This window comes from Ruditapes philippinarum, unplaced genomic scaffold (genome assembly GCF_026571515.1).
Source record: "Ruditapes philippinarum isolate M1 unplaced genomic scaffold, ASM2657151v2 ctg8834_1_1_1_1, whole genome shotgun sequence".
Taxonomy (NCBI): Eukaryota; Metazoa; Mollusca; class Bivalvia; order Venerida; family Veneridae; genus Ruditapes; species Ruditapes philippinarum.
The window spans coordinates 1-23,733 of NW_026865911.1; the positions used below are offsets into that span (position 1 = coordinate 1).

Here is a 23,733-nt window from a genome sequence, read left to right on the forward strand (position 1 = left end):
CGTAAAAACTATCACTTCAATATGCAACTAGAATTTCATCTAATAGGAAAAATCCAGCTAAAAATATTATTTTCAAACCAAGTTATACTGAAAAATTTGTAAGCAAACCAAAGGAAATTAAACCATTAGGCCTTCGTTTAAAAGATGATTTAGATAAACTTAAAATTAATCCAGACAGTATCCTTCAAAATGACGATGAGGATGTTCCACCTTGGACATATAATTCCCCGGAAATAAATATTAACCTTTCAAATATAAAAAAGGCATCAAATTCACCTGAATATTTCAAAGAGAAGTTTCTAGCAATTAAGGAAGAACATGAAGATTTTATACATATTTATACGGACGGTTCAAAAGAAGATTGCAAAGTAGGTGTGGCTGTGTTTGAAAATAATTTTACATCTAGTATGAGGTTACCAGATAATGCATCAATTTTTACTGCTGAAGCAAAAGCTATCGATTTAGCATTGTCATACATAGCACAGCATACCCACGATAAATTTGTGATATTTTCTGACTCGCTTTCTGTTTTAATATCCATTAAAAATAAAAAATCTGACAATATCATGGTAAAGAAACTTCTTTTGCGATTTCATGATATACTAAAAACAAAATATGTTAAATTATATTGGATTCCAAGCCATGTAGGAATACGAGGAAATGAAAAAGTAGATGCTTTAGCTAAACAATCATTAAATTTTCAAAAAACTGACTTATTGTTACCTGCTTGTGATTTTAGACCGGCTATTAATAAACTGGTATCATCTGAATGGAAAGCAAATTGGGACAATGCCGTTTTTAATAAACTTCACGATATAAACCCATCTCTTGATATGTCACCATCTCTATCTCTGTCAAACCGCCGTGATCAAACAGTTCTTCTTCGATGCCGAATTGGACACACTAAAATTACCCACTCTTATCTCCTCACAAATGACAATGCCCCTTTCTGTGTAGGTTGTAATGAAAATTTTAATGTCAAGCATTTTCTTCTTGAATGTCATGATTTTTCACAGGCCCGTAATAGATTTTATTCTGTAAATTCACTCAAAGAACTTTTTAATACAATTCCATCAAAAAACATAATTGATTATTTAAAAGAGATAAACTTGTATTCTAGGATCTAATTGGCTCATTTCTATTGTCAATTACAATGTTTTACATAATATTTTAAGCCTATTATAGCATTCGGCACGATATGGCCAGTTATGTGTTGACGTGCCGTAAAAATCCAAACAAACAAACAAACAAATTTTTATCATCAAGTGAGGATTGTGATTGGAAAAAATTGGTTAAGTAAATTTGCTTTTTCAGTGTCAGAAGTCAATATGGTGCCATTATCATTCAAAATCTTAATTTTACTATTTACTGTTGGTTTAATGAATTGTTTGAGAATTCTCCAGTAATTTGTTGTTTTTAAATTTTCTCCTTTTATTTTTCTGATAATTGTTTAGTATAATCTGTTTTTGCATTTCTAAGTAGGTGAGTTGTTTTGTTTCTTAATGTTTTGTATTTGTTCCAGTGTTCAATATTATTTGATTTTTTAGCTCTGTCATATGCCCTTTTTCTTTTCCGTATATATTTTCTTATTTCATTATGCATCCAAGGAGGGTATGTTTGTCTTATAGTAACTATTTTGTTTGGAATGTGTTTTTTGATAATGTAATCAAGGTTTCAGTAATATTACTAGTTTAAGTATCGATATCGTCACTTTCAAGGGATTCCCAGTTATATGAAGCCGCTTCTCGTCGCATATTATTAAAGTTGCATTGATCATATTTCCAGATAAGTCGTTTAAATGATTTAGCATGTGACTTTTGACAGTTAAGTAAGCAATATACTGGACAATGATATCTTAGTTGTTGTTCAAGAAATGGATCACCTACACCCGAAGCATGGACACTACACGAAGAAGAAACAAGGAAAACGTCAATCAGAGAGGAAGATGATTCTGTGAAATGCGTTTGTTCGTTTATTATTTGTGTCATGTTGTATTGATTTGCTATATCAAGTAGTTTCTTGGATGATGCTGTCTTTAAGATATCTAAGTTGAGATCACCGGTGATTATTATATTCTTAATGCTAGTATCAAAGGCAAGGTCAATTGATCGTTCAATATTGGAGAGAACATATGCAGGAGAATTTGGAGGGCGATAGAAGCTGCCAACAAGAAATTTCGAATGATGAATCGTTAACTCTATCCAAATACAATCAATACCACTAATCTCGAGATCTTGTCTTCTTACGGCTGGAATGCTATTTTTAACGTATACTAAAATGCCACCATGGTTATCAGCAACTCTGTCCTTTCTAAATGGAGTAGAAAAAATTTCAAAAGAGATCGATTCCGAGTCTATATTGCTGTTAAGCCATGTTTCTGTGACAGAAATTATATCAAAATGTTGTAGTTATCCTTGTACGATATCTTTCTTTGAGAAGAAACTCTGGACATTGTAATGGACAATTGATAAGGAGTTATTGAAACTCTCTAAGATTTCGTTTACCGTTGAAGAGGAAGATGTATAACTAAAAGAGTCTGAGCTATTTAGATCGGGACCAGGATTTTTGTGAATATCGCCTGCTCTATATAGAAGAAAATAAACCCAGAGTTTGAAAAAAATAAATAAAAATATCTTCTCGGATATAAGAAAACAAATTAAAACCGAACCTCACCCTGGATATATACATGTTCAGGGACATTATGTAACACCAGGGTGGTAATTATTTCTGGGTGAGGAACTCCATAGATAAAAGTGACACAAGAAGAAGAGAGAAAGGAAGGAAGAAGAGGTACATGATAAATAAATCAGATTGGAAATATATGAAATAGGAAAATGCATGTACATAGTCCTATTGTTAAGTGTGACCACACGACAGTAGCTTGATTGCAATTAATTCTGGATTAGATGACACTTTATTTTAAATTAAATGTGTATGGTATCAGTCATGCCGACATACAATTTTGACAGTTGAAGATGTGAAGGCTATATTACAAAACGTGTAAATAAAAGAATTACACTTCATCGTGTAAATACTATACATTATTATGGTCAACATTAGCCGCATGAGTAGTTTCGAGTGTACACACGTTTTATGAATAAAATTCCATTATATTACTACAGTCGAATTATTATTATCATGGAAAATGTGGTTATTATGTATAAATGTAATAAAATATTGTGATAAGTTGGTCTGATATGCTTGTTTACATTTATAAGAATGATTTAATCAATCAAAAATATATTTCTGTAAGACAATGTAAAAAAGGGAATTTTAATTTGAGGGGATTGAGTGTACAAAAGTGTTTCTTCAGCAGGAATTGAGGAGAAATGTCGGAAGTCAATATGAAATACATTAAGGTATTAATAGTTGATTATTATGACATTATTAACTTTAAAACATGAGAGATCTAACACAAAATAAATATGAAAAATTTTGTTTTATTGTTGTATTTATCGATAAATAGAGTTTTTTTTTAGAACAATCTTTAGATCTAATGCCAGTTTATTATGAATTTTTGTGCTTTCAAGAATGATGTTGAGGTCCTTATGCCACCGATCCGATCTTTTTTCTACATTCAATCTGAAAATATTTTTTGAATTTCTGAGTGTCATGTTTTGTCTTGAGTTTAAAATCTTCAATGTTAAGCTTTGCTGATGGCGAATAATTATTATATTTTATATGTTATATTTTGTATACAAGTGAATTCATTTCATCCAACCAGCAGCCATCTTGAAAGTTACTGAGAGTTGATAACATCATTTTTTACGTTCGCTCATTCACTCGCCTTTTAAACAATTTGACATGATATTTTTCTACAATAACTTCAAATAATAATACTTTCTATATAAAGGAAAGATATACTTGACGGACATTTCTTAGATAAGTGTTTAGTGTTTCCCGAGTAAGACTTTCAAATGTGCATCATTTTAGTTTCGACAATAGTCTTCTGCTTAATATAACTAGGACACAAAAATAATGTATTCTTCGATTAACTCCATTTGTTATAGGAATGACAGAATTTTCAAATTTTTAAATGTTTTGATCAGCTTTGCCGGTACAAGTGAGCGTGAACTTTGAATGTATTTATCACTACCATCTATGAACAGTTTCAATCAAATTCAATATTTTTTTATCCTTGAATATTGTTCAGCAGGACATTATTGTTGACTAATGGGCTTATTAGATTCTTTTTTATACTTTTTTCCGGCTGGCTGGTACCAATTCCTCTTTAAATTTACCTTTGAATGTCATGTCTGTTTATGATGTATAAGAAAAACATATCAAGCATATTTTATTCAATAAATGTTTGTATCTATTTATTATATGATGTTTTGAATCACGTAAATACACATGTATTTGTGTCTGTTCTAAATATAGTAGCAAGCTATAACAACCAATCCCATGATGTTGTACGTTGCCATTTTATAAAACTTATAAAGTACGTGATGATAATGATACAATAATATCAGTTTAGTTCTGTAAAAAATTAATTATATTTGCTTCATGATAAACTACAATCTAATAATTATTCAAACATGATTTCTGTATTGACACATTAAAACAGGTTATTTAGGTGAGTTATATTTACATACTCAAACAGGATATTTATAACTACGTATTTTACTACGTATTTAAACAATATTCATCTTTCATATTCGTTTTATATATTTAGATATACTAAAGTGTGTAATTGTTGTTTAAAAAAAAATAAAGCATGTATTATCCGTGTTGAATAAAAACTATACACGATTAGTACAAATAGAATTTCAAATTGGATTATTGATAAAAATGGGACGGACTGTTGCAGCAGCTTAAAAACGTATAAAAACTAATGTTCAGTTCTGATGAACTATATATATGGTGTTGCTTAAATATCTGAAGTAGTAATCTCAATACAAGAAACATTCCTATGCAACCAGGCAATGAATGTTGTTTTTTGTAATATATTAGACATGTTTCGTAGCATAAAGCATGACATTTTCAATGTTTTATTTAAATTTCAAATTTTGTAGCAATAAACTATTAATCAAGGCTGTACTCATTTCCGTGACTTGATTTATTTGATCTCCTTATTCCAACGTGTAGCATCTCGAGTACTGACGAAATACAAGCACCTAGACAAGTTGACGTCATTTGTGTGCTCCTCTTTTCATACGATTGTACAGTATGTTGATATTTTGTCCCTAAGTGTCGCAAGTGAACAAGAACAGTTTGCGATTGAATAACATGAATATGAGAGGATTGCAGGCACTGTTGAGTGGGTATAGACAGTTGAATAAAAGAGATAATTTCTGTCCCACCGTACCTGGGTGAAAAATGTGCATCAACATTACTACAAAATAAGGTGTCCAGCATAAGAAAAAGGCTGAAAGATAAAAAAAGAATAAAAAATAGAAGTTTACATTACTCAGGCATCTTGCTTCATGTAGATTATTTATCATCTGTTTTGCTTTGATCTTATTTATATTTGTCAGTTAAATGATCTGTATAATCTTACTAATTATATATAAACTACGAATTTCTTTTTAAATGACAATAAGATTTATTTTTCCACTAAAAATGAACAAAAGTCATTTAACACTATTATTATAAACATATTTTATTTAGTAAATTTACAAGAATGTATAATTTTACATCACAATATTAATGTGTTTCCCTTTTAAATATTCAAAAATGGTAATTAGCTTTTACATAAAGTAAATACAGCTTGTACATGTATATAATACACTGTAATAGGTATTGGTGTAAATTTTAAAGAAATTAAATGCAGTTAGCTAAAATTGTGACAGTTTCTGATAAAAAAACATGCAGTGTTTAATGAAGTTGACGCTTAGTTTATTTTGTAATACAGTATATAACTTACCCAAACAAACGACCATTGTCATTTTGATGCTCTTTATCTTAGCCTTTGGAAGTCGGTCTGTAATGATATATGATATTAAGATATCAATCATTTGTCGAGATGTTCTAATTGTAACCTATCTTGACATAAAGTGAACTAATGCATGTTAAACGTTGCAAAATTCAATAAATCTAATTTTTGGTCCATATCCAGTATCTATATTTTATAACTTTAATTTTATATTCTATACCATAATATGTATTCATACCTAATGAACATTTGTTCATCATAAAAAAAATGTGTTGCAATAATTTTCTATAAATATGTTCTATATATGAAAATATATAGTGTATAATTGAAAATATTTATTGTAGTAATGCTGAAAAATGTTTATTCGATAATTTGAATCATGAGATAGAACACTTAGCATATTAAGTCCCGCCTATAAATTAAGCACAAAATTCTGATAAAGCGTTAGCATCCTGATTAAATTACACTAAAGTGTAGTGGAAGTGATCAGTGTTCCTGTAAATATTACTTGTAAATAGTGCAAATGCTTAATCCTCCTTATAATATATATGTATGCCTAAAAATTGAAAAAGATTTTAAAGTATTCAGGACATACGAGGGATGATCAAAATAAACCGGTTTCGGGCTGTCAATTGAATAATTTTCAAATAATCATTTATTGTTACATATCACAATTAATCTGTAAACGGATGCTGTATCTAATATGATAACGCAAATGGCTTGTACGTAACAGCGAATTAAAAAAAACATGGTAACGCACACCCGGTGCAGTGCATAAATTTGAGCATGAAGCGTATATTTTACAATTTGATTTCAAAATACGCTGAAACGTCATGAGCCGTATTTGACGTTGTCAGAAAAAAAATCACTTTATTCAAACCACATTTATCGTTGCAATCACAATTCATATGTCACTTGTAAAAGAAAATAAATCTCGCGTTACAATTATGCCGTCGGAACGTCACGATGTTCGATCAATAAGAAATTGTGTCAGTATTTATTCGAGAAACTGACTATAACATTGAAAGGGATAATGGAAAAAGAAGGTTAATGTATCCATAGCATATTATTTGATTGACATAAGTGATTAAGAAAGGTCGATTGACAAATAGGAAAAAGAAAATTAAGTAAGAGACAGAAAAATAAATTTTCAAGGACGTTGGTGTCGTCAATTGCCAAGGGAGACGTTGAAAAGTAGTAGGCGATTGACTGCGAACATTATAAACAATGTGTCCGACATAGCTGAAGGACTGTGTAATCAACTCTAACTAAGGAATTTAAAATGATAACAGTTATAATAATTCAAAGTCTATTGCCCTATAAATGTCAAGTAAACAATTCTTAACTTATTGGAAAACAAATGATACTTTGTCAGTCATACCTCTGCTTGCATCGGTGTTGATCTCTGATAATTTCACTCTTGAACGCCATTTCATCCAAACTATGATACATATACCCACATAACATACTGTTATACCGATTGTTGGTAAAACATAGACTATTACTGCAACTGTTAAACTATACGGCTTTGAAATAAAATCAAGTGAAAAGCATGTGTAAGTGATTTGTTTTCTGCAGAAAACACTTTGACAAGAAATCGACAAAACATCGTAATAATATTTTATTGTTAATAATCATACTCATATATCCCCTACGCTTGTTTCTTATTTAAAATGTGTAGAATTTTACCTATATCATTCACAATGATACCAATACATTTGTTATATCTTGTGAAATACCTATCATTAGTCAAATCAGATATATGCACATTCATATTCGTTTGTCATTCATATTATATTTGATCTGATATTTTTTTTTAAAAAATCTATCTAACGCTTGTTTTCAATATTGCCAACCGCTGTATTACCTTCCACCAATTATCTGGAAATTTAATTTTACAGCCACCTTTTTGTTCATAAATATCAGCACCATTTGGATTTGCATTTACTCCCTGACTGTAAATTATGAAAAAACTTGAGGCCACTATACTGATAAGCCATGCCCCTCCGACCAAGCACTTGTTCATATACCTATGAATACCTGCGAAGATAGATATATCATATAATTATTTTCTCTAATTAACATTCAATTCGTTTGATAATCATTCGTCTTGAAATGAATGACTAAGGTTACTACAAAGAGTATAGATCTACATGTATTATTATTAGAATGTTTGTTTTGTATAAGATTTTTCAAATTGAATCGAAACGAATGACTGAGTGTATAATTTCAAAAAAAAAATAAATAAAATTATGCGTGAAGCATGTACGAAAACATAAGAGAAAAAAGCTTGTATTTTCCGAAACATTTTTGGTCTGTTTTCATAATAAAAGGGTTTCATCGGTGGGATGAGAAGTTCTCTTAATAAATGACGTTATAGTTTTTTTATTTAGTAATGAAATACAACAACAACATACCTATTCTAAGAACATTCAATGGATACTTAATTGCCAGAAATCTGTCTACACTCATGCTGATCAGAAGATTATTAGATGCAATCACAGTCGTTGTTGACATAAAACGATTAAGTCTACACATAATGTCACCACCATACCATTCTTTATGCATTGCACTAGTTATACCAAGTACAAGAACACTGCATACACCCACGAGGAAATCTGAAATTTAAATTATAACCAACGATGTTAATGTACAAACTAAGCAGACGTAAGACAAGAGTAATTGTAAGCGGGTAATTTTACTGTACATTCATCCATTCGTTACCCAAAGTTTTACTATGGATTAAACTTATCATTCACCTAACGTGAAAATTGTACTTTTGATTGCAGGTTATCTAAGTCACAATATTCAGCTTCATTATCTTGAATGTATTGCTAAGGATATGTATTTAAGATACATCTTGATGTATCAATATTTGGATTTGAACTAACATACTTATATGAAGAACTGAATATTTATGAGATTAACAAAACTTAAATATAAAGAAACAAACACACAGTTTAACTTTTGATAAGAATCTACGGTAAACAAAAGGAAAGTTTTTCTCACCTGCTATTGCTAAATTCAGTACAAAATAGAGGAGGCGACTCTTTTCATGTTTTCTGAACACGAGGGTGTAAATTACAAGTCCATTCAGGCAAACTATGATGATGAACAAAAGTAAACAAATTGTTGCAGCAGCTTCTTCGTATGGCTGAAATATTGAAGGAATCATTCACATATGGTACAGCAAAATGTATCATACAAGAGATCTGCGCAAGTTTGTCGCAATGTTTTCATAAGTCTCAAATGTGTCTGAATAAATGTGGAATGTAAGAACGGCAATTCATATTATAATAAATTAATAATTTATTACTCCAAGATGTAACGAACCATCCGGAAAATAATACAAAACAAAATTTATAAAGTAATTTTTTCCAGTATAGATAGTAAAAAGGAGAGCAATCTGTTTACGAAATAATATCTGCTAATTTTGCTGTACATATTATACACACGTTAATAAAAATGCATTAATTATCTTTAGCAATGACAAGTCGTTAAAAAATGAATCTGATTTAATGAAAATTAGAAACAGAATGATGCACATAATGCATTTTATAAATAATAATAATAATAAAAATGATAATTATAATCCTACAAAATGTTCCCTTTAAATTCCCTTTCGTTTAAACATATTTATTCTCAGAATATGTACATAATAACATTTGAAATATATACACATACAAAATTTGACAATATTCAAAGAAGAGGATTAGAATGAAAGACTAGGTCTTATAGAATTCTTCTCCGTTTAGTTGTTAAATATATCGATGTCGAACTGGTGATCTAAAATTTTCTGAGAAAAATATATATTACCAAATGTATAATAGAAACAAATATATATGGAGTATGAAAGAAGTAGTAATTCAAAAGAGAAAAAGGGGAAGGAGAGTCTCATAATTATTTGTTATGTGTTAAATCGTTAAAGGAATCTTTTAGTTTTTGCTATAAAAGACTGCACGTTAGAGAATATTGTTGAATTATCATCATCTGATAGGCCAGGGTTTCCGAAGAGAAGAATATCGAGATTGATATCAAAAGCTTGAATATTAATAAATAATTCATTTCGGTACAAGTTGTAGCGATAACATTCAAAGAAGAAGTGATAGTTGCTTTCGACTTGACCACATTCACATAAAGGTGAGGGTGATATGTTTCTTAGAAAAAGATGATATTTAAAGAACTGCATTTTGTGCGAAGACGTGTATGGAGAACCTGTAATTTTCTGTTACCAGAATAGTAGTATTTTGGTGTGCGTTTCCTGTTACGTGTTAAGAAGTTCTTGAATAATGAAAGTGTGGTAAGTTCCGAACTTCGGTTGGTAAGTTGTTCCAATCGCGTATAGTAGAGGGAAGAAAGGAGTTGTAGTATAAAGAAGTTCGCGCATATATTCCAGCAGTATTATCAGAGTTACGTAAATTATACCTTGTATTAGTTTGATCAGGAATTAAGGAAGAGAGAAAGTCGGGAGTCAAATTGTTATGCATTTTTATAAAACAAAATTAATCGGTGATTATACCGTCTTTGTTCTAATGTTTCCCAATTAAGTTCTTGAATAAGGCATTCGATAGAAACTAATCTTGTCGCACCTGAAGCAATCCTAGCACATTCATTCTGAATCTTATCTAAGCTTTCGAGTTCATATTGAAAAGCATTTCCCCAAATGACGTCTGCGTATTCAAGAATAGGACGAATGAATGAAGTGTAAATTATCTCAAGAGATTTTCTGTCCAAAGAATATTTCAACTTTCGCATTATATTGACGCGCTTCCAAGCCTTTTCGGTTATATATTCAATGTGTGAATGCCAATTACAGTTATAGAGAGAATAATTCCTAGGTGTTTATGATCGTTAACTTCTGGTATATTTTGATTGAGCATATATAAAGAAGGGTGGTTTTGCGTTATGTTTTCTAGATACAATAAGTGATTCTGTCTTTGATGGGTTGAATGTGACAAGCCAATTATCTGCCCATGTTGTGATTGTCTGTATATCTGTTTGTTAACTGTTGAGCTGCGACTAGTGGATTTTCTATGATAATATAGAGACTTGTATCATCAGCAAAAAGGTTGACAGATGATTGGAGATCTAGAACAATATCATTTATGAAAATAAGAAATAGCAGAGGGCCAAGAATAGAACCTTGTGGTACTCCAGCTGAAAGAGTACCCCAAGATGATTTTGAATTAGATATAACTACACGTTGACGCCTATTAGTGAGATAGTTAGAAAACCATTCGAGGAGGCTGCCGGAAACACCTGCATATTTGAGTTTTGAAAGTATACATGTACCTTTATGCCAGACTTTATCGAACGCTTTACTGATATCAAAGAAAATAACCCGAGCTTCTAGACCATTGTCAAATGCTTTGCACAGTGTATCATAGATAAAAACAAGTTGATTAACAGTAGAGTCGCCAGGAATAAAGCCGGATTGAACAGGAGTAAGAAAGTTGTTAGCTTGGAGATGGTTGAAAAGATGTTTGAATATTAGCCGCTCAAAAACTTTTTCAATTGTATTAAGAAGAGAGATAGGGCGGTAATTATTTGGAAGAGAGGAGTCACCTTTTTTAAAAATTGCAGATACATGAGCTACTTTCCATGTCGATGGTACTTTACGACGAAGAAGTGAGGCATTAAACAAATCACAAAGAGGTTGAGAGAGTTCATGTAAATTCCCTTTAACGGTAACGTCAGCAAAATAATATACTTTGATTGACAGCGAAATTAACTTAAAGATATTTTTATTATGTTCATCTTTTGGTAAAATACCTATAGTATAAATTCATTGGAATCTAATAAATTCGTCCTGAATATGTCTCATATGAATAAGTGAAAGTTTTGGGAAGCTGCATTCTCTATGACTTGCCAACTTATTTTGGTATGTTCTTATAAAAACTGCCAGTTTTTCAATGACACTATGTAATCTTTCTGTGAATACCTGTAGTGTGTATAGGTGAGAAAGGTACATATTTTATCAGCGTGTATTCAAAATATGTTTATTTTATATTTGAAAATAAACTGCACGGTAATTTTCAGGGTTTTTGTACAAATATCAAATTTGAACATTATATATCTTCATTTTGTATATATATCTTAACTATAAAAACTAAGATATATGCACTTGATAGAAATACCAAGAATGTATTAACTTAACTGCAAACTCAGTCATCGTATTCTGAATTCTAATTATCATGATGATAATGTATATACATATACATGAAGTAACAATTACTAAGAATTTATTTCACTACAATGCAAAGTTCACATCGCTCATAAACATTTATTATAAATATTATGATATAAAAATTGTATACACTTGCTACAATTGCTACTCACTTATTAAATCAAACTGCCTTAAACATTCAAAGAGATCAAGAGATGATTGGATATGTCTATGCTATTTTTATGCAAAAATATAGAAGAATGTAAGAGAAGAATGAATTCCTTAATGAACAGCTACAATAGAGCCATTAAAACAAATAAAGTTTTGTTCAAATGTGCTTTTTATATTAAATCTCAAACAAGATCTGAAGATCGTGTGTATCTAGTTTTTATGATTTATACACGACTGTCATGAAAGTTTGTAGACGAGGCTAAACAATATTGATGAGCAGTCAAATTAACATGATAATTTTGCTATTTTTTTCTAAATAAAAAGATAAGAGAGCAGTTATATTCGCAAAACCCCTTTAACCATGGGAATATGATAAACGCGGTTCAAAAAGCACTTTGATTCCATTGTAATATTTTCTCGAATAAATAGTTTTTAAGAATTGTAGTATTAGCGCGAACTCTCTTGTTAACATGACTTAATGAACCGGGTACCATGGCATGTTTGTTTGTTTGTATAGGGTTTTACTCCGATTTTAACATCTGTTTAGGTCATATCTCGGCGGTCAGTCCACCTAACCGGCTTTCCCGGATATCTAACCAGTACTTACCAACTTCTCCGCTAGTGACTGACTACTATCCCACATGATCTACTCTAGATCAGAGGTGAGAGACAAATGGCCATTAGACACGGTGTCCATGATCAATTGTCACGGAGAAATTTTCGCCCAGCCCCGGGATCGAACCAGCGACCTATGGATTTCTAATCCACTGCTCTACCTAATGAGCTAACCGGGCGAGCTATCATGGCATGATGTTTAGTTAACTCATGAAGTCAAATCAACAGTTTGTTAACGACGGTTATATGCATCAAAATTTCGTAAAATTGTGTAGCAAAAATGACCTCAATTTGAAGAACGAAGCAACGTAATGCTATTAAACTTCATTATAACGCTAATATCACATCGACTGAGAATGGCACGTTTATTTTCAAAACTGATTGAACCAAAACTTGTTTAAGCCAACTTCATATTAATAAAGCTACAAAAATACAGATTTTTCAGGAGGCACGCTGTAAACTTCGCTCATAATAAGTGTCCTTAAGCTACACTTGGGAATATGAAAAGACATGAAACATATATCAATGTCCCAAGTTTTATAATATTATGTCGCACAAGTGACAGCTTTTACTACGTTCAGTAATGCCTAGAGCCGTTATGTTTTCTTTTTTTTCTTTTTTGAACTACTGATCCAATTAATTTGATATACTTCCAGCTGGAAATATCAGTGTTCCAGATGTAAAGTGTTCCACAGTGTTTCATTTATATATATATCTACAATTGGTTGTTTGTGTTTGTTTCAAAGTCATACCAGTACGATTATTAAATATAATTATGGTCACACGATAAATTAAGACCTAAGATGCCCCTTTGTCAGGGCACCTAAGTAGAACTACTGATTTCCGTGAGCTAGCAAATTATCATAATCTAAAGTCCCAGGCAGGATTCAAACAAGTGAAATACTAACTTTTCGTGCAATATCGCCAACTGTAAATCTATCATTTTTTCACAATTTCTTTCATTTTTGATATATTTTCGGAACCAGATGCACACTTACACCTTTTTCGTTTGAGTCTAACCATAATTATATTTCTTTTTCCATATCTTAATTGTGAGAGTATTACATGTTATGTTAATGTCAAATATTTCTGCCAATACCTGCTTCAAAAGCAAATCAAGCTAAGAACGAGGTGTTTATATACGGGTCCGTATATCTTCCTTCTTGTCAATACTTTTGCCAACGATTTTAGTAATTTACTCAACGTTTATGTATGAATTCGAATGTCTAATTGTTAAGTAAATCAAACCTACTTATTATTATTATTTATTTATATATTTAAGGCGAGAATGTTTGAAGATAATTTTACTAAAATATTACTTTGAAAACCTTCATAAAAAATCATCTCCTCATAAGTTAGATGAAGGCAATAACATATCTTTAAAATCTGCAGATGGAAATTTTGTCGGATATAGAACTATAAAACATAACCTAATATCAAACCGTTAATGGTGAAAAGCAATTTTTAAGTATTACAAAAATAGTATAGTATACAGTTTCAGTCAACAAGCTTAATTAAATGGAATTACTCCGAATAATTTAATTATGTTATTTAAGATATAATAGCATACGTTTCAGCATATATGTAACAAGTTGTTACTCAATGTTAAAACTATGTAATCAAAATTCACTTCACCACGTGAATACTATTACTTTGACTACCCTGGTTTATTATTTATTTTCACTTCGTATGTTCATACCAATGATAAGAAATCAGATATTAATTAATAAATATATTATATATCCGTATAATAATATTATTTCCGTTTTCTTACCTCAAATGAAGACCTGTCCGTTTGATTTTTACTTTGAACATGATTGTTACCTTCCGTCACATTTACAAGACTATTATTGTCCATGTTAAAGACCTTAACATTAAATGTATACTCCTGAGAACACTTTTAAGAACCTGAAACAAGGTTATTCATAAATTGTGAATTCCAATTTACTATTTTGTTTCTGTAAACGGATCTTAAATTAATCGAAATAAATATTTCTTTAGAATTCTCAAATACCTAGTCATTATAACTTGCAGGAACTTATAAACTTTGATAATATTTTGCTAAGATAGTAAACTTTATGTATTAATAACACAAGTCACAATAATTCCCTATTTCTGTAGGTATAACACAAGTTACAGCAATTCACTATCAAAACAGATTTCATAAAGTGTGTGTAGTGTTTTCACTTCAAGTGTTGTAACAGCACGGCTAATAATAGTATATGTCCTTGAAAAAGTGAATGTTTTAATATTCAATGAAACTCGGTTATAACAAACTAGTTCAGACCATGATAGTTAGTTTGCTATATCCGAGTTAATTATATAAACAATATAAGAAAGTTGTATTATCTTATGAACAACTAATATCTAAAGAACATAAATAACATGAACAGCTTACATGTTCGACGATCCAATATAATTGTATATATAATAATAATATGAAAAATATATAAATATATATATATGTATATATATATATATATAGATAATTGTCATTTATTCTTATTATCATACGTTTATAAACCAACGAAGTCAGAATTATATATTATATATTTAAGTTATTTTTGATTTTTTTTAATGTGACGTAATCACTTTATTACCATAGCGACAAGCTACATTTGTATTTATAACTACTTTTACAGCAGCTGGCGAAATCTATCAATAGTTCTACTTTCTGACCAAAAGGTCGCAAAATTTGACATGCCGTCATTAAAAATCATATTTATTGTTCAATTAATGTTAAAATGTTTACATACTTGCATGCAGTCATGGATAACATTCATTGTAGCATGCATTTGAAACTACTTTTGCAATATTTTGGAGGTGTGGAATCGTGTTAAATTATTCACAAAATATTACAAGCAAAATGAGATCCTTATATTTATAATTTTTTATTTGAATCTTTTCGTTCTTGTTAGACCGTTTACATTTTGAAATTTTGATGTGTGTAATGTAACATAAAGAACCATCAATAATACATACAAGTATAGTGTATGACTCGATTTGCTAAATGTGGGGGTTTTAATAAATAAATAATAATATTGAGATATTTTGAAATTTTCTAAAAAGCAGGTGTAAGATATATAACAAAACCTGATTTTGCTTATAGACGAACAATATTTGATACGTCCGAGTGTTCAATATCTAGTCATAATAATTTTTTCCGGAATTTTTAACAAACTCTCTGGTCCCCTTGCTTTAGCAATGAGTAACATATCACACAAATTAACTTATGTTAAATACGGTCACAAATATTATGTCGTTTACCTTATTACTTGTAATAAATGCAATATGTAATATTTTGGGAAAACTAAGAAAGCAGTTTCAATTCGTATGAATTGTCAATCATTTGATATTTGCAACTTGCAAATCCCTCTCTTCCAAAAATGTTGCCTCAAACCTTAAATTTGAATCATTATAATATCATTGATTTTTCATAACTTGTCCATATATCATTAAAAAGATTGACAGTCTATAAAAAACCTTTCTGGATACAGAAAATTACAAACACAATAACAAGAAGGAATGAGCATACACCGAATGATATATGTTTAAAATAATATTGTATGTATATATTTCAAGTACTACTTCCTTTTCTAATTTACGCTTTTATATAATATATCGCTAAAGGAAATATCACTATTATATAAAAAAAGTACTTATCTCATAAAAAATACTTCTATATTTAAGACTCTTAAAAAGACACATATTTTAATGTATTTTTTCCCGCCATTCTAAAGTTATGTAACTATTATAGACCTTTTCGTTTAAGCGATAAAAGTCAGGGAAGAGTTTCTTCCCTTACCGGATGTGACGTAGATGGGGGATTGTACTATACAGACCGCGTAGAATGTTAGCTTATTGAAAAGTTAAATGCGTAAATACTGATCGTTAAATTTTGATTATAAAATGAAAAAGTTTACTTATGCATACATAAATTCAATATCAAGACAATAAAAAAGTAATGCAAAAACAAAGATTGAGATTAATTCTCGCTACGGGTAAAACAACGGAATTTCAAAGTGGATATATAAATTTATTTGATTTTCTCTAATGCCCGGATAAAAAGCTAGCAACTAGATCTAAATCATATTCTAATATTTAATAAACATCCATTCACACTGAAATTACCCAGTATAAATGTAAATGGTCATTTTCTAGTTTCTTTATTTTCCGGCGTCTTTGTGACACACATGAAAATAAGATTTCCAATGTCTTTTCAAGCTTTAATAGAATAATAGCAGAATGCATTCTGTCAACTCATTCTGATTCTTTTCCATTATGCCATGATATAAAAAAACTTCTAAAGAACCAGTGATGGATATAATTTTATAAATATTGATTAAAGAACGAAAACTATGACTATTATAACTTTAGATTCGCAACAGACGATAATAAGATCATTTTGATATTACAAATCTATTCTTATTAAGACCTTTTCCGAATGACTTATTGCATAAATAAAAAGATGTTCATATCTAAGCGCCACTGGGACATAACATGTTCATATATTGTATATAGCTGTGATATCATAAATCACCATGGTGCATATTTTAGAGTTATAATATTACATCAAATTACGTCACTTTTGTTAGCTGTCAAAATATTTATGGTCCAAATTTAATAATAGATCAGCCTAGAGATTTTATTGGTAATGCCTTAATGACTTGATACTCTAAAATGACAACCAAGTGGCACAGTCAAAAATACGTAAACATATAATTCAGTTAATAACGAATTTCTTTTTACGTGTTTCACAACTTGGTTTTTGTGACTTTTTTATAATTATTTAATAAAATAGAGACAAAACTGAATCCCTAAAGAAAGTCCAACACGGCAAAATTGAAAATGTTCCAGGCTTGGTTTTATTAAGCCTGTTCATGGACGGTACTGGAAAGTGCAAGTTACCGTCCACGCCACCTAGCACCGGCTTAAGCCGTCAAAAGACAATTTTAAAAGCAGGCAACATATCCTAAGGGTGATTAGACAGTATTCAAGTAGGAATACTGGAACCACTCAAGTTGAAAAAGGCCAAAAAGAAGAATCTGAAATATCACATAACATGTAAAATACAACAATTATGTCGTGCTGAGCGATCGTCAAGGATCGAAAATATAACATCTTTGATTAAATGTACGGAGAGACTTTTTACGGCCACCACACGGCACAAATAACAGTGATGTGACCATAAAATAGAGAAAAAAGTATCCCTAAAGAAAGCCCAACACGGCAAAATTGAAAATGTTGCAGACTCGGTTTGATTGAGCCTGTTCATAGACGGTACTGGAAAGTGCAAGATATCATTTTACTAGCTTTTATATATTGGCGTGGTTTACGATGTTTTGAAAGTATCTTTTTTTGCCGACACAAGTAGTATACTGTCAGGTACATTCAAAAGAATTTTTACTCTTTATGTCTGAACATTTTTTTGAAATTATATAGATTTATATTATTATACCCCCGAAAACGAACTTTTTTGGGGGGGGGGTGGGTGAGGGTTTATAGGAGTCACCCGGTGGTCGGTCGGTCGGTTGATCGGTCCAGATGTCCGTTGCATTTTCCTTGTTCGGAGCATAACTTGAAGACTAGTGGTTTGAATTCAATATAACTACATACAATGGTCAAGCACAGTGCATAAGAACCATTACTCTATCTTGACTAATTACAGAGTTATTGCCCTTTGTTACTTTCCTTGTCCGGGGTATAACTTGAAAACTACTGGTTGGAATTCAAAACAACTTCATACAATTGTCAAACACAATAAGGGGAAGTGCAGTGCACAAGCACCATAACTGTATCTAAAGTAATAACAGAGTTATTGCCCTTTGTTACTTTTCCATTGCCTTTTTTGTCCGGATCATAACTTGAAGACTAATGGTTGGAACTCAATATAACTTCATGCAATGGTCAAGCACATTGAGAGAAAGTGCAGTGCACAAGAACCATAACTCCATCATGACTAATTAAAGAGTTATCACCCTTTGTTTCTTTTCGTTGTCCAGAGCATAACTTGAATACTACTGTTTGGAATTCAATACAACTTCATACAGTTGTCAATGACATTAAAAGGAAGTGCAGTGCACAAAAGCCATAACTCCATTTTGACAAAATACAGAGTTACTGCCCTTTGATACTTTCCCTTGTCAGGAGCATTACTTAAAACGTACTGGTTGGAATTGAAAACAACTTCATGCAATGGTCAAGCACAAAAAGAGGAAGTGCTTAAACTGTAGTTTAATACAATAGGATACAACAAATAGAAATGTTACAAACAACTCGCAGGTGCTTAAGCATTTGTTCCAAATACCAAAACAGTTATTCTGAAACACTTAAATAGCTACATGGTGTAACTAGAACTGGTTTCGATACTTTCCCGAACATATATATCCATGTGTTCGCATTTTTGGATAGTATTCATTTTCGGACAAGTGTAAAGACAAAGTGAATTATTCGCGAGAAATATGAATTCGCGTCTTAGAAAACTCGCGAATATTAGCGAAAATTAATTTCTCGCGAATAATAAGTGTTTTACAGTATCCTAAATATTTTATGTTTCAAATCCATAAACAATATTTTACTTTCAATATGGTCATTATAGTTTATTCTATGTACAATTTGTTTGTTTGCCTTTTGTAAAACAGTATGTTTTTGTTTACTGATTAACGTTCTTGGCATTTATCGGTTCCTCGGCTAAACGGTGCGTCGGTTTTTTCTGTAGGACTAAACTGTGTTGGAGAAAGTTAAAAAAATAGATAAAAAAAGAATTCTGAAAAAACCCAAAACACTGGAAAAATTAAAAGTAAAACCGGTTTTATTGAGCTGTTAGGGACGGTATGGAAATAAAATTCCCCAGCCCCCTGCCCCCGGGTTTAAGCAGAATTAAATTTAAATTTTTAAATGGAAAATTTTGTTTTTTGAAACATCCGAGATGTTTCATGGCGGTTTTCTTTGGAAATTCAATGTAATTCCCGTCCTTTCCATAAAACCCCGGGTATGGTCCAAGTAAAAAAAGCGTGTGCCCTAAACGAGAAAAAGGGGGCGGAACTAAAAAAAATAGAATTTTTTAAAAGGGGGATCAGGGGGTTTAAGCCTCGTATACAGAAAGACTCAAAAGAAAAATTTAAAAAGCAGGCAAAAATTCCAAGGGGTGATTAAAATTTCAAAGGAATTTTGGGAACCCCCCAACAAAAAACCCAAAAATTTGAAAAAAAATACCAACAAAAAAAATGGTGGAAACTTTTCAAGGATGAAAATAATTTTGATTAAATGTTGGGGGACTTTTTTACGCCCCCCACACGGCACAAAGGCCATTTAGATCTACATTTTTCAAATCTGTTGGGGCGGGGGAGTAAGCTAGGACATGTTTAACCCATTTCTTCATGAGCATTTTGTGAAAAACGGTTGTTTGCATTGAAAAGTCTCCCGTTACAAGATCAAATTGCTATAAAAGTATAAAAACTGTATCAATTCTAATCACCTTCGGCACAAATTTTGACTGGACCATTGACTTTATAACAACGAGCTCAGTCTCAAATTTCTAGTTAGCATGGCAACGAGGGGACATCTCAAAATTGCGAATTTGCTTGTTGTTTCCATCAAAGCTGCACTTTCTTAATAGATTGAGATAGAGTCAAAGGCTTTTCAGCGTTGGTTACACGTTACCTTATGATCGATCTGGGTTCATATTTAGCCTCTCACAAGCCAAAACATTTTCTTGACGATGAGGGGGACTGCCGCTCCCCTTCACACCCCCAAACAGGAGGAGGCTCTTCCCCCTTCTTGCAACCCCTGATGTACCTTTTGGAGATAGGGCGTGCCGAAAAAGTGGTCGCTTTTAAAACGACATTTCTCAAACAAAAACAAGTGTTGGGGCTCGAGTAAGGCATTTTTTCACCATTTGAGACAACAAAAATGGGATGTGAATGGCATGTATATCGTGTAATGGGTTAATTTAATAACCCATTGATTTTTTTCCAGACTATATACGGGTCATTCAATAAATGTTATTTTTCCTTTCATTGATATTTCAATATTGCAATGAAGGTGGTCCAATAAACGTAAATCAACACTGTTTTATGTAAGAACAAATTAATGACAACACATAAACGCAGAATTTTACGGACAATGTTAGAAACAAAGCAGAAGAAACAAACGATAAGTCACGTTACCATATAATTCTTTCTCTAGCGCAAATAAAGAAATGTCTGACAAAAGTTGTTTTAGTATACTTATTCTTGTAGACATTTAGCAATTAATGTTATAAATTTGTTTAAGACCAAACTAGCCACAATATGTAAACATATCTGACGGTAAAAGTGCAATAAATGTAAATTAAGTTCTTTAACAATAAAAAAGTAAAGCCACCAATCAATGCAGATATTTTGCAGATATATATTGAATGAATGAGGAATAGCTGTATAACGATCTGAGAGTTGTTTTTATTATATCCCCGTCCATGCTCTTTCCTTTAAAATAGTGTTACAAAAATGGATAATTCAAAAGGATCTATATAACTAAAGTGCAAGAAAGAAGCTACTTTGCGCTTGCTGTTATGAATATTGAAAAATTATAAAATTTGGGAGGTTTCGTCGTAGGCAATGAAAAAATGGAAAAATATATCGTCGAAAAATTCAAATTTGATTGGAATCAATAAAAATATAACAACCTTTCTTTTATAAATTATGTAATTGCATATGTCACAGGATTGGTGTTGCATTAATTGTAAGTTATGCTATTAATAATTTTCAGTTTCAGACTTAATTTGCTTTATCAAAAAAGCATTAAGTACCTGATAATTTTTTTCCCTTTTCAACTATTATGCGTGGAACTTCAATGTGTAGAGATTAAATGAGGCGTTCAGAACTGAAACGTTATGCATTAGATTTGGTAAAAGAGACGCACTATGTAATAAGTGCTAGCAGTCATTGAACGAAAATCCAAATATACTATCTAGAATGTAATTGATGAAAAACGATATATCAAAGAAATTTGTTTCGATTATTAGAGCATGAAATCTAATCAACAGATAATAAAAATATTATAGAACATCAAGAATCATTTATATTATAGATATTCTTTATGATAATATTGAGTAATTTAATCGCTTGTAAACATCAAACTGCAATGCAATAAAATGAAATCAATAAGGATCAAATATCAGTTCATTATTTCGTTGAATGACTGCTAGTTATACTGCTAAACATTTTCCCCGTCAGACATGTTTACATATTCTGATTAGTTTGGTCTTAAATTGTGCAAGTAATCTCGGAACGGAGGTTCCGCAACATTTGACATACCATCTATCATTGTGCAAATGACAATCTTACAAAACATTCAGCTGCTGTATCCATTTCGGTGAGGTTGAGCATAAAACATTCGCATATCCGAAAATTTAGAAAACATTGTTTCAATTGAGGTACATGTTCTATTAAACAATGAGTTATTAAAAGGAAACAAAAACCGTCTCTTTTAATAAAACATGGTTCAACCAAAGGAATGTTAGCATATTTAAATTGTTCACTAATAAAAACGTAATTCAACAAAGTTCATAGATCTCAAATTCATATGAATTGTTTACTTAATGTTTATCTATCAGACAGCTATTATAGTACTGTTATCAGGTTTAGTTGGAATCGCAATTTTACTACGATAAGCCAATAGAAATTTCGAAAATATGCCAATGAAGGTAATACGCAATGTTATTTCGATACGAGTTAGATATCATACCGTGTGAATATGGAGAGCGTTCGTCAGCAACTTACCTTAATACGAGTCGGACTTTCAAGAAACACCTCTTATTAGAATAATAAGTGTAATATGTATATTCACTACCCTCTTCTCTTATTTGTTATCATTGTTGCAGAAGTTATGATATTGATAAACATTCAGTGATTAAAAGGTCGGCGCATGACTTGGCATGTTTTGTCCGACATCTTTTGTCGTCTGATACTGATGAGACACACCCTATCATCCATCCAATACTGTTTAACATTTGGAGATTCAAGCAAATGGCCTCAAAATAATGCTATAACCTTCTCAAAGCAAGTGTCTATTTTACAATCACTGTAGCCGAAATGCTGCCTTATATATTTTTTTAAATCTTAGCAGTGCGTTTATAACCGCACATAAATTAATTATCATACAAATCCAAAATAAACCTAAGTGCCAAGTAAATATCTGTTAACAATTTGTTTTATAAATTATTTTCACTTCACAAAATATTACAACCATCTTAAGTGCAGACAAAAAAGAGATAAAAAGTAAAGTTCGTTGAAAATAATTATGCCTTATCATTATGTCTTATCATTTTTTGAGGGACCAAAACTTCAAACGAAATAATAATTGAGATCAGAATAATTATTTTGCAAATAAATCATTATCAAGTTGACAGATGCCCTGTCTTTTAAAGTACTTTTTAATCAACAATAATCATACACTTCAAACAATACTTGTAAAACAACACAACTACTTTTAAACTATCTTTGGAAAGATCATCATATTTTCTTGATCAGTTTATAATAATCTCATCATAACTTTTAAGCCAAAGTGTAATGGCATTGTCTTTTCGGATATTTTCATACCTTATTTATCTTTGGATAAACAAATTATCCTTGAAGTAAGTCTTTTAAAAATCATATTATTTCCCGGTAAATATTAAGGCCATTGTCATCCCCTTTCCTCGCATTTTCCGGACAGCTATATTAGTCTATTTTATTAAGTTATCATGAAAACAAAAAATGAAAACATTACTGACCATTACAAAACCCGTCGCCCTTTCCAAAAATAAAGTATCAATAACATCTGATAAATGCGACAAGTAAACAGTGTGCTAAGCCATGAATAACATATTTGATTGACACTGCCTTAGGTTAAACTAAGTTTTCTGCTACCGTGCATCATTTTTAAG

General features: G+C 31.0%; 1 protein-coding gene and 1 non-coding gene across 2 annotated transcripts; both read right to left on the reverse strand.

Annotated features, from left to right (window-relative positions):
• Window positions 1-5,071: 5,071 nt before the first annotated feature.
• LOC132730711 (cardioacceleratory peptide receptor-like) lies at window positions 5,072-15,001 on the reverse strand. Its single transcript, XM_060716689.1, has 7 exons — window positions 14,602-15,001; window positions 8,885-9,029; window positions 8,293-8,493; window positions 7,743-7,915; window positions 7,257-7,401; window positions 5,867-5,923; window positions 5,072-5,368 (listed from the first exon to the last, which is right to left on the reverse strand). Exons 1-7 carry the CDS (start codon window positions 14,683-14,685, stop codon window positions 5,187-5,189), a joined length of 987 nt encoding a protein of 328 aa, XP_060572672.1. The 5' UTR covers window positions 14,686-15,001; the 3' UTR covers window positions 5,072-5,186.
• On the reverse strand, window positions 12,934-13,006 carry Trnas-aga (transfer RNA serine (anticodon AGA)). The gene has a single exon. It is a non-coding gene; the product is annotated as a tRNA-Ser (tRNA).
• Window positions 15,002-23,733: the final 8,732 nt, after the last annotated feature.